Source organism: Balaenoptera physalus (genome assembly GCF_965194825.1).
Source record: "Balaenoptera physalus genome assembly, chromosome: 8".
NCBI lineage: Eukaryota > Metazoa > Chordata > Mammalia > Artiodactyla > Balaenopteridae > Balaenoptera > Balaenoptera physalus.
Window position 1 is genome coordinate 108,276,597 of NC_138887.1, and position 12,527 is coordinate 108,289,123.

At 42.9% G+C, this 12,527-nt stretch overlaps 1 protein-coding gene across 6 annotated transcripts in view; it reads right to left on the minus strand.

The window, feature by feature from the left end:
• Positions 1 to 12,527, minus strand: part of DGKI (diacylglycerol kinase iota) — a 455,938-nt gene that overhangs the window by 254,384 nt on the left and 189,027 nt on the right. For all 6 annotated transcript variants that reach the window (XR_014266816.1, XM_082472878.1, XM_082472877.1 and 3 more), the window contains exons 4-5: positions 5,205 to 5,279; positions 3,778 to 3,834 (exon numbers count right to left, since the gene is read on the minus strand). Coding sequence is in view for 5 of the 6 variants with exons in the window: in XM_082472878.1 (XP_082329004.1) it covers positions 3,778 to 3,834; positions 5,205 to 5,279 (132 nt within the window). In the remaining variant the exon portion in view is untranslated. The remainder of the gene's footprint in view (positions 1 to 3,777; positions 3,835 to 5,204; positions 5,280 to 12,527) is intronic.

The following is a 12,527-nucleotide window of genomic DNA, read 5'->3' on the forward strand; positions in this document are numbered from 1 at the left end:
GGCTATTACTTATGGGTGTTAAAATCTCGGTGATCCATTATTTCAGGGTTTATAGTCACTATTGTTAGCAGAAATGCATAACACAGTTGTTCAATTATTTTCAAAAACAGCCAGTTTAATTCATAGTATTATTCACAGAGCTTCTGAAAGGATCTTAGAAATTATAGCCCAATCCATGCAGCTTATCTCTAAGAAAACTGAGTTCCAGCCAGAAGGATTCAACTCAGAGGAGTCCAAACAATATTCATTAAAACATTTCCATGTATCAGGCACCCCAGAAAGCCTAGGGCACAGTGATTAACAGCCCTGTTCCAGAGCCCAGCCCTAGAGACACCATCGAGGGGAAAAGAAGCAGAGGTGTCCTTTGAACCCGGGTCAAACTAATTCTAAAGTGATTGCTTCTTTCATTTCCATTAAGTAAACTACCTAAGGCCTCTTAATTAAGAACCTCCATGGGTCATAATCTGTCATAAGTATCATCTCCAAACTGTCCTCTTAGACCAAGAGTTCTTAGACACTTGGGGAGAAATTAGCCCCTTTATAAATAGATATTCATTGATCACATCCTCTGCATCCTGCCTGGTACAATGAGGTTGGGACAAATTCCACAAGTGATCTCCCAAAGCTTACACTATAGGAGGATGGCAACAAACAAGCAAATGAGTAATAAATAATTATGACATACAAAGTGCTCTGAAGGGTAGAACAAGGTGCTTTGATAAAGAACAATGTGCAACCTACTAACCTACTTAGAGGTGGTCATCAAGGAAGACCTCTGAGGGGCTGATATTTGAACTGAGGTCTAACTATAAGAAACAGCTAGCCATGCAAAGAGATTTCCAGTACAGCAATGAAACACACAAATATCAGAAGGTGAGGAATATCTTGATGCATGCCTCAAGAACTGAAAGAAAATCCATGTGGTAGCTGGATGGGTTGGAAGAGGTAGGCTGGGTCCAGCCTTTGCAGCACTTTTGACTTTTCATGCAAAGCCAAGGGTATGGTTTTCTCTAAATGATATGGAAACCACTGAAGAGTTTTAAGCTGGAAAATGATATAATCCAACATTCATTTTTAAAGATGAGTCTCTTAAATTATGGTGGATTGAAGGGGGAAACTAAAGAATCCTGGAGAACCTATTGTAGTGGTCAAAAGTGAGAGATCATGGTGTCTTAGTCTAAGGTGCTGACAACAGAAATGGAGATAAATGGATGGTTTGAAATATATTTCATGAATAAAATTGATAGGGCTGGCAAATGAATTAGCTGTGAGGAGTACCTGAGAAAAGTAATCATTATGAACCCCCCTCACCCATTTTCTCGATCGAGGAGCTGGGCCAATAGTCACCTCATTTTCTGAGGTACAAAAGAATTGAAAAAAAATGTTTTTATGGTGATGGAAATAAAGAGTTTAGTTTGTAATGTATTCTATTTGAGATGACTGTGATACATTCAGTGGGCATATCAAATGGAACTCCAAGTGTGGGCTGGAAATGGAAAGCTAGCTGTTGTCAGCCCAGACATGATATGTAAAGCCAAGGGATTGGATGAGCTCTCCCAACAACAGTAGGCAGAACATGGTCCAGTACTAAGCCCAACGAATACCAGGGAGTGAGCAATGAAAGGACTACACAGTGAAATAAGAGGAACATTAGGAAAGATGTCATGACAGGAGGGCATTTCAAGAAGGATGAAATACTAAGTAGTTTGAACACATTTGCAAGACTGAATAAGAACAGAAAAATTTCTAATGGATTTGGCATTAAGGAGATATTGGCAACATTAAAAAAGCAATTTCATGAACAGGTAGAGTAAAAATCAGATCAGAACAGGTTAAAATGCCTAGGAGGGGACATGCTGGAAACAATTTACGTAGTTAACACTTTCTGGAAGTTTAGCACTGAACACAATGCTGAGAATCAGAGCCGCGGTTAAGACACAGTTTGTGGTTAAGGACTATTTTTGTTTGTTTGTTTTTTAAGATGGGAGCTGTCAGAGCATGTTTATGCTGATGGAAATAATCTAGTAGGAAGGTGGGGAGTTGAAAATGTAGGAATGGAAGAAATAGCAAGTCCTTGATATGAAGACAAGGGAAGGCACTGAAAACACTTATAAAGGGTCTGGCTTCATGGAAGAGAAATAATAACAGCTGCTGGAAACACACCCAAAAAATCCTTGCATTAGAAAACTGCACATACAATTACAATTATCTATCCAGAGAGAAAAAGAGAGATTCAAGGACAGGGAACCAAAGGTAGACATATGGATTCCCTGGTTAGAAATTCATATAGTCCATCTTAAAAACTCAAAATGGTTGCTTCTACTGTCCTAAATAAAATTTCTCCTTCATCTGAGCTATCACTGAGTTATCTCCTGGCCATTGCTATAGCGCACTTGGGTGACACGGAGGGTAAAACAACCTTATCATTTTTCTTAGATTTCCTCACCCTACATATGACCCATAACTTTCCTCTTGCTGACACAATAGACAAGCACAGTGGGAGAGGACAGTTGACAGGGACAATTCTTGATATTTTCATCTCTCTCCAAACCTCCACTGTCAGCCTCTTCTCTCTCCATGTTTTCTCCCAATCTCCTTGTATTAGTCAGTAACAGTGAGATCATTCTTCTTCACAGTGCCTTTTTTCATTAACTGTCATTAACACCTCTGTAAGCAGACGTCTTCTATTCCTATTCCATTCATTCATCTATTCTTGTAGCTTTAATTACTATCTCGATATGCTGACAATTCACCAATGTCTAACCTCTAGCGCCCAATCTTCCTCATAAGCTCCAAACTTGTCTACCCACTCATCCTTCTGTTGGGCATCCCCAGTTGGGGCCTCAGGACACCTCCAACTTGAGAGTTCTACAACTGAACTCATTACTTCCCTACCCCATCCTCAGAGCAACTCATTTGCCAACATCTAATTGCTTTTTCAGAGAAGAACCCTTGTTTATTCCGAGCTCCCCTGTCTTTGCGTCCAAAATCCAATCAATTACTATATCCTGTCAATTCTGTTTCCTTCAAATTCATATTCTCCAGTTTTCTCCATCTCAGTATTACTCTTAGTTCAGATCACCATTATCTCTTGCCTAGATTAGGAGAACAGTTCCTCTATTTTTTTCTCCACGCTTCCAATATTGCTTGAACTATATGGCATTCCCTCCACACTGTAGCCAGAATAATATATTCTGCTTATAACAGTTTAATGCCCCCTCTAATTACTATGATGATGAGACATTCAACTTGCAGCCTTGCTAACAAGGGCCTTCATGGTCTAGTGCCTGCTTATCTCTCAGGTCTCACGCCTTCCTCATATATCCTCTCACTTTTGTGCTTGTGTGCCTGTGTTCTGTCTCAAAGGCTGTCACTCACCTCCTAGCTAACCCCCCGCCCTTCACTTAGATCATCCCTTTGGGTCTCAGTTTAGTTGCCACCTCTTCCAGGAATTAAAATGGACCAAAAGTCAATAAAATGCTATTTCTTTCTTACCTTTTCAATTCTACCACCTCCCCCTCCCCCTACTTTCTAGTTCCATTCAATAAGACCTTAGCTCCCCAATACATTCTGTGAGAAGAAGAAAGGGCAGTAGACACACACTGAAGAGACTTGGGGATTTTATTGATTGTATGTGTTGATGTATCGAAAAGAAACTGATGTCGAATAGAGGGAGATGGACTTTATCTTTTTTTAATCCCTAGTGAATATCTACGAATCCAATGAATCAATGGGAAATAAAAGGCGGTATTTGAACTAGAGCTCTGATATACTTACTTCTCTCGGTGATCTTGAGCCCCCTTCTCGAAATGTTGGTTTACATCTGAAATTAATCTGTCATTTAAAAAGAAAAGTGTATTATATTAGAGATAAGCACTCGACTAGAATGAGTTACCTGAAAAAACCAACAGTGACAGGTATTGAGACTACAGAAAAAAAAAAAAAAACCTCAAAGAATAAGGAACATAGTCTTACACTATTCTTAGTCTTTTGAAATCATCACCTTAGATAATCCCAAGTGATCCTGTTATCTCTAATTCATGACTCTTCAGTCTCACTGATGAAATCAAAGTATCTTTAGACAGTAATGCTCTTACGCCATAAATTTGAGAAACTGAGATAATAAAGAGGCAGAAGAAAAATATATGGCAGCTGAAATCATCCAGCTGTGTTTTAGATTTTAAAAGTAGGAAAATACAAACTTGAGAAATTTTTAATATGATGAAGATGATTCACAAAAATACACAAAATTATCCTTCAAGCATTCAGCACTCCCTTACTTTTAGATGGGGAGGTCTCCCTGTACATTTACATCTTCTTTAGCTACTTGATAAGGTGCAAGAAGTGTAGAAATGAAGTAGGAAATGAGTAAATGGAATTGGGACAGCAAAAAATAAAATTATTGTAAAATATTACTAGTCATTCCCACAAAATATCAGTTGGCAACAATTGATAATGTGTCAGTAAAACTAAATGAATATCACAGGGGACTAAAATATTTCAATACATTTACACATGGCAGCTCAAGAGAGAGAATGCACAGAGAATCCCACGTGGAAAAGGAGCAGGAGGCATGGAAGAAAGAGGACAGCAGAGAACTCACTGCTGGAGCCTTTCCCTTGGCCCCGAAGACAGATAAATGGGCTCTGCAGAATCCACTTCCTCTGGAGGAAAGACACCACCAGAATGTCGCTTCCAGCCCCTCCCACACATTAATGCTGTGTAAGCAGGAACGCTGCTCAAAGCAAGGAACTGAGCTTCTGGCCGGGCTCTCTCCCTTGTAGCCAATTTAGAAAGAAGTAAACTTACAAAGGTCAGACATGTCTAAACAGTGATTTTAAAGAGCTATGGAATTTTTTTTCTTTAATACGAAACAGCTTGTGGAAAATCCCATGGGTGAATAACAACGTTTGTTATTGTGAAGAAAATTAGTACACGTGAGGCTTTTCTCTCTAACCTTATTATTCCTTTTCCTAAGAATCAACATAAAATGATATCAAATTATACCTCAGCAAACAATAAAGTGAATGAAACTTAAGCATTGTCCTTCCATCCTTTCATTATTAATCTGGTAATAATGTTGGACTTCCAGGTCTTTAAAAGAGCATAGTTTTCCAAAAGTTGAAAATGGAAACGGACACCTGGTCTTTGAAGTCCAAACACTTGCAGAGTAGCAAAAATAGCAGCAGGTGGCGCTGTCTCACCTTTTCTAGCTGTTCGATGCAGGCGGTGTGGACGACGATCTTACAGACCGCACACTTCCTCCTGAGAGCTGATTTCTACAACAGACAATTCAAAAGACAAGAAGAAATGTTAACGGTCTGTTCTGAAGAGCTCCCTGGTAGTAAAGAGAGTATACATAAATGAAGCAAACGTAAACCAATTTAAAACTCATCATAAACATTCAATAATCGGACAAACTTCAGCAATAGTACTCTGACCTACCAAGTAACTTCATATCCATGATTGAGGGTGGCCTAAGATTTTTCTCTTTAAAATAGAATTATACTAGCTGCTGTATGCTGAGTATATACTGTGAACCAAGCTCTTTATTCTGTTTTTTTCTTAGTTTCATAACCTAACATTGTAGGCATTATTATCCTTTTTTTTTTCACGTTTACTCTAATAGTTAAGGGGTAGGGCCAACATTCCAACACAGGTCTAGGTTCAAAACAAGCATTGTTTCCCTACAGCCAAACAGTCCACATTTCAAGGGGCCATCCCCTTGGACTTTTATTCCCGGCACAAATCTATACAAAGCTACTTGGTTTCTGCCCAAATCTTCTGGAAAGTAAGAAGACAAATTTAACTTTTACAAGTCACCAGCCTTATCACCATCATCACCATCATCATAGCAGCAGCAGCCCAGTAACAGCAGCTAAGATGAATTTAGCACTTTCTATGTGCCGGGTATTCTTGTAAGCACCTCACAGATAGTAACTCATTTAATGCTCACCACCCTAAGAAATAGATACTATTCTTACTGCCATTTTACAGATGAGAAAACTGAGGCCCAGCAAGGGATGTGCCCAAGGTCATATAATTAGAGCACAGCAGGGCCAATTAATCTAATACCAGGCTCATGCTTAAAAGCATACACAGTTTGGCCTCCCTGACAGTCAGTACCAGTTAAAATTCACAATAAAAATATTCTCTGAGGTTCATCTGTTTTCTAACAATAACAAACAAGCAGCAGGGAGAGAGAGAAAGGGGTGGAAATCTCGATTCAATGCTGACGGTGCCATGTAAAATCTGAGCTAGAAATCCTCAGGCCTCTCTATGGAGAACAGGCTAAAAGGCAGATCTGCAGGAATAATTTGGGGGTCTGAGCACTGAAAGAAACTTATTATAACAAAGCCAATCTGTGACCCAGCCCATCAAAGCATCCGAGTGTGAAAGGCCCAAAGTCCCTGTCCTTAAGAAAGATACAAGACTCAGCTTCCCCTACTGAGGACCGGCTTCCCCTACTGAGACAGGATTTTTAAGCCAAAAATTGAGGTGTGGCTGCTACCAAGGAGCCTGGAAGGACTGCAAACCAGCACCTTGGACGGCGCAGAATCAGGAAAGAAACTGTAGCCTCCCGCCTCCTTGGTGGTTCTACCCCTTCAACACGGAGTCTCCACGGTGCCACCAGCCACCAACCAAGCATCCAGAACACTGCAGTCAGTACCGCAGCAACGACACGCGTCGTCTTGATACCCACTGACTAAGGTTTAGGTACCCAGCTTGCAAACGCTTTCATCACTCTTCGCTTTCCTCTGCCTGAGGAAAGAACGTGGTCGGTAACCTTATGTAAGCTTGGCAATCAATTGATTTTGCCAAAAAGGAGGATAAGGGAAACCCAAGCATCTAGCCACACTATTGAAAAGTGTCTTGGCTCTACTACTAAAAAGAAAGCGGGGGCAGGTGGGGAGGAAGGGGGAGGGGTGGGAGATGGGGAGGGAGAACAAGAAGAGTGACAAGTACCAGTAACAGCACCAGCAATGGCAGCATAGCTCAAGGCAACAATAATAAAATTCTAGGTTTGCAAATTCTCGTGAGCTGAGTGCCCATGAGAAGCAAACTATTGTAGCTCTCCGGTTTGTTCTGGATCTCCTGGTGGGGATCACGGCTTTAGCACCACCCGCAGCAAATGCGTGGGGCTCCTGAGTGAGTCCTGTTACTCAAGAGTTATCGTGGTTGGTGCTCAGGAGTTGATTTCATTCTACTTATTATCCACTAAACCCCTAGCAGATTTCACTGCAGGCAAGCAAAGCAACACTCTCACAGTAGCAACCACTGATGGGCTTATTTAAGGCCGCCTGAAAAACCTCCTTCCTTTTTTTATTTTTTATTTTTATTTTTTTAATTTAAAAAAAAATTTTTTTTTTTGTTTTCTGTGAGAGTGATTCTTTTTACTTTTTTTTTTAATTTAATTAATTAATTTATTTATTTTTGGGTGTGTTGGGTCTTCGTTTCTGTGCGAGGGCTTTCTCTAGTTGCGGCAAGCGGGGGCCACTCTTCATCGCGGTGCGCAGGCCTTTCACTGTCGTGGCCTCTCCCGTTGCGGGGCACAGGCTCCAGACGCACAGGCTCAGTAGTTGTGGCTCACAGGCCTAGTTGCTCTGCGGCATGTGGGATCTTCCCAGTCCAGGGCTCGAACCCGTGTCCCCTGCATTGGCAGGCAGATTCTCAACCACTGCGCCACCAGGGAAGCCCAAACCTCCTTCCTTACCAGTAACTCCTGCCCTGGTCTAGCCTTGTGCCTGACCGTGTGCTCTGCATTGGGGTCTGCAGAGCTCCAAGGGCTCCATGAGGCTCCTACGGAGTCACTAGGGATGGTGGGAAGGGACAAATGTGCCCTCGCTGAAGCCAGAATACCCCTTCCTTGCCTTGTTTTCCATCCGGATTCCGAGTCAGAATCTCCTTTGAATAGGGATCTTGCCTGGAAGAGTTTGAGAACCTGTGGCTTAAGACTGCCCTCTCTCAGCTTCCTAGGGTAACATGTATCTACACTGATATCATTCATGTGTAATAATTCAAGTGCAATATTCTACAGATGATAATATATGAAGAAAAGTGCTTTACGTTATAAAACTAATTTTATTTAAACAATGTTAAATTTTCAAAGGCCCTCATAAGGCATGCTTCTATGCCTTCTGAGGCAGAATATATAAAACCATAATCTGAATTTTTCTTTATAATCACTACAACGCGATGTATTTTACTACAAAGAACAGTCGTTTTTCTGCCTCCTGTCTTTCTATCAGGCTGGATAGCCTTTCAATGTTATTGTGTCTGACTTCAGTTGCCCTCAATTTCTTAAATGACGGCTTCTAAACAGCTTATAATCTGATAAATCCGATAATTAAGGTCTATAATCACATGCAAAATTAAGTGAATAAATTCTGAATGAAGGCCTCAGGTCTTTTTCCATAGTAGAAAAATACATGGATTTTAGTTTCTCAAATGATGAAAACTACTCCAATGCATCAGAAGTCTCAACTGCTGACTTCTTGGTTTTATGACTATGCTTTAATTAGTTAATGTTATTTGAAGCAGCTGGATAATAAGCTTCTGGGCAGAAACTGCTCAGTTCATGCTTGGTTATGTTCCAGTTTTTATTTGCAAGATTTAAACTAAATATAAAGATAAAACACAGGAATCTAGACATTCTCAATACTGTAACTACTCACTTTTTCTGTAAAAACTCTTAAGTCAATACTTCCTTCGCTATGAAAAATGATAAAGCAAGAAAAGTCATTAAAATTAAGTCAGCAGGTTAGTTGTTATTCTTCATATCGGGACATAGCTGTTATAGAACCAAGCACAAAGATACAATTTTAAAAATAAATATGGCCTAGGACCCAAACATGCTTAAAAATTGACATTATAAAAGTTTAATAATTCACTCTCATCCATGAATTTAAAGGCCAATTAGGCTTACTGCTTCAAATATCAAGTAACCTCAGTGTCCTTACTAAGGGTTTCCTGATTTTGTCAAAGGAAATCCATTAATTTGTAATTGTGTGTGTGTGTGTGTGTTTCACATCTGTAAAAACTAGTGGAAGGGGCACATCTGTGAAAACTAAGACAACATAGGCTATAACATAGATTATATCCCATTATACTCCGATCATAATTTACTTATATAATAATGACACAATGAATGATATGCTATGCTTTAGGATGGTGGGCGTAACCTAAGCAGCAGACGTAACAGTGACTGTAAGAGAACACACTCAAAGTTCTGACTTGGCCCTATATGTTTCCCGTGCTGTGGGCACTGTTGGCATTCCAAGCCGTGACAGTTCCTCACCAAACTTCAGCTCATATCAAGTATGGAAGTAAAACTGTCACAGCCTTAGACCACTGGCTCTGGGGATGGAAGCTGGAGCGGGGACAAAAGGACCAGAGGCAAGCAGTGGGCTGGTGGGATGAGCTTCCTAACTCAGGCTCCCCCCAGCTGTCTTCTTCCCAGTAATTCTCAGCCTCCTCACCTTTCCCACGTCAGAAGAATCATGGTGAGAAATAGAAACTGAGCGCTGGGAGTCAGGCAAAGGAGAAACAGCAAGTGGGGCAAGAAGAATGTTATCCTCCCTTCTGGACACAAAGCTCAGTCTACAGGGGCACTGTGATGGAAGGGGGAGACGGGGCAACAGGGCCCAGGCAAAGCTATCCTTGTCTTCCTCTCCAAGGGTGGGGTGAAAGGACTGCTCAGTAAAGTGCAGGGAAGGAAGCGTCCTAAGCCTTCAGGGTGCCAGGAATTCAGCGTCCTTTCAGTGGGGATTGCCCCTACGGGCAACACGAACAAGAACATTGCTGCTGTATAATCCTAGGTAAATGAAAACAAGAGTTCTTTGATTTATTTAAAAACCTAATTAGAAGAAATGACAAGCATACTCGGCAAGTTCTACTCCTCTGGGGCGTCTAGGATGCAATCTGTAAATTGCTATTGGGGAAAAAGAAGACTGACATTATCTGGAAGTTCCATTAATGTGGTTTCAGGGCCAAAACGGAGACTCCATCGCCACTCACGCCGGCGCCTCTTTTCCTCAAACAGAATACAGGACGTTTTGGACAAACCAAGAGCGCGGCTAGCTGAAGTGCCAGCACGCCCTTACCGTGGCTCCTCACCGCGTAAGTAAGTCTCTCCGAGACGGCAGGATTTCAAGAGCCCAGACCGGGGAGCAGAGGTGCCACACGTCAGGAGGAACCTGTGCCCGGGGGCGGGGTGCAGGGGGGAACCTCAGAGCTCTCCTCCGAGGGTCTCCTGCAGGGAGCCCTCACTCTGGGTGAAACCCTCAGCCTGGGTACTGCTGCCCAGAGTCAAGGCCTTCATCTGTCAGGGCCCCAGGTGTTTGTACCACGTGCCCTCCAGCCAGGGCTCAGTGAGGGCCGGATCCCTCTGAGACATCCCCACAGCGTCGCCACCCGAGATGCTAAATGATGCCAGAAGTATCTCAGAATATACGAAAGAAAAAGGAGCAGGGAGCAACAGGAGGTTGAGGGGTTGGGAAGGGGGGTCACGTAAACAAGTAACGAAAATACTCAGCAACACTCAAATACACACCGATGCGCCTAAATCTGCACACGCCAGTTGTCGGGAATCAGGATGGTCTGAGATGCCCCACGTATGGACTTTGCGTGCAGCTGGAACAACGCCAGCATTCTGAGTGCTGTGCAGGAAATAAAGAGAAAGAAGCTTGTGTCCTTCCTGGGAGAAGCTGGCGTGCCACTTGAGGAGACACGGAGGACTTGAAAGAAAAGGTCACTAACAGGAGAAGACCGTGCGTGGCTAAATGCTAAATGAACAGCTCAGACAATAAAAGCTGTCATCTAGAGCAGGGTAAAACCCCAGAGGCTGACTCAGTAAGAAAGGACGTAACACCAAAAAGAGCAAAGTCTTGAATTGGGCCTTAAAAAGATGTAATACTTGAAAATTGAAGACACTCCAGCAGGGAGAGGATCCGAAGTCTCTTTACACAGAAGGCACTGGTGCCTCCTCAAAGGAACCGAGCTGCCTTTTGCGTGTCCGATGGGGCGCTGAGCCAGGGGCTCACAGGTGTCCGTCTGCATGAGTCACTGGGCACCATGTTCAATGGCGGAGCGTGGAGGCTTCTCGGTGTGCCTGGTCGGGGGGTCAGGTGGAGGAGGGTGAGGAGTGGGAACACTGGCTGTGGGTCACGAGGGTCTCAAAGAGAAACGGCAAAGCAGAACTTTTCCTGAGAGGCCCTGGGTTAAAGAGTATAGAGTTACAAGAAGATGGAGATTCCTCTGTATTTCCATTCTGCCCTAATCCAACACCAGGAACACTGCCTGACACATATTAGGAGCTCAAGAGATATTCTGGCAGGGAGGGAGGGAGGAGGAGAGAGAGAGAGAGGGAGAGAGGGAGGGAGGGAGGGTGGGAGGGTGGGAGGGAGAGAGGGATGGAGAGAGGGATGGAGGGAGGGAGGGAGGGAAGGAGGGAGGGAGGAGAGGTGAAAGGGCTTGCAGACTAGGGCTTCCTCCTCAGTATAAGCCCCCAGCCCAACCCCAGTCTGGAGAACTGGTGGCTTTGGAATTGAGACAAAACCCCCCTAGGACACAGGCATTTTCAGGATAGGCAATCCCAAAAGAAGAGAGAAAGAGGCATTCTATAGGTGTTTGAGGGACAGAAGACCTTCATAAATACTAGAGGGAAAATGGAGTAGAGGCTTCACGGTGAGTACAGCTAAACAATTTTTGTGACCACAAATGTGATGTCTCTGGGGGAATTCTAGAGATATCAGATGGGAAGGCTATCTTGCACAAGGCTGAGGTCTTACATAAATGGGTGGAGTTAAGAACAGGAAGTCTGCATTACTGATGCTCATGTGATCCCACCTATGTCTATAGGCTAGTAAGACTCTGGAATATCTACTTGGGTAGCAAGTTGTGGGGCTGCAAAGGATTGGGGCCAGCACGCAGGCCAGCCTTCCCAAACAGAAGTCCCGGCTGGGCGATGCAGGTTAGGCTAGAAAGGTGGATTGGGAAAAGATTGCTAAAGCCCTTAAATCTAGAGTGAGAAATACAAATTTGAACCTAATAGGCAATGGGGCACTAATAATTTTTGAGACTCATGTGGCCAAAAATAATAACTCAATCTGGTGGCAGGATGCAGCACTATCTGAGAGCAGGAGGAGGAAGACAAAAGGAAATGAGATGATTGATATATTAATTCAGTCAACCAATAAATACTGAGCACCTACTAAGTGCCATTCACTGTCCCAGGCACTGGGGATACAGTAGTGAATAAAACATTGAAAAAAAAATTGTTTTTATCTCATGGAGCTTACATTCTCCTGGGAGAGACAGACAATAAACAAGATAGGTAAGTGTGATACATAATAGGCTGATAGAAATAAGTGCTAAAGAGAACAATTAAAGCGAGAACGGGAGCTAGGGAGTATCAGGACCAGGGGAGAGCTGAAGCTGGGACAGGCTGACCAGGAAAGCTCTCACTGAGAAGATACATGTTAAGAAACACCAGGAGGGGGACTTGCCCGGCGGTCCAGTGGTTAAGA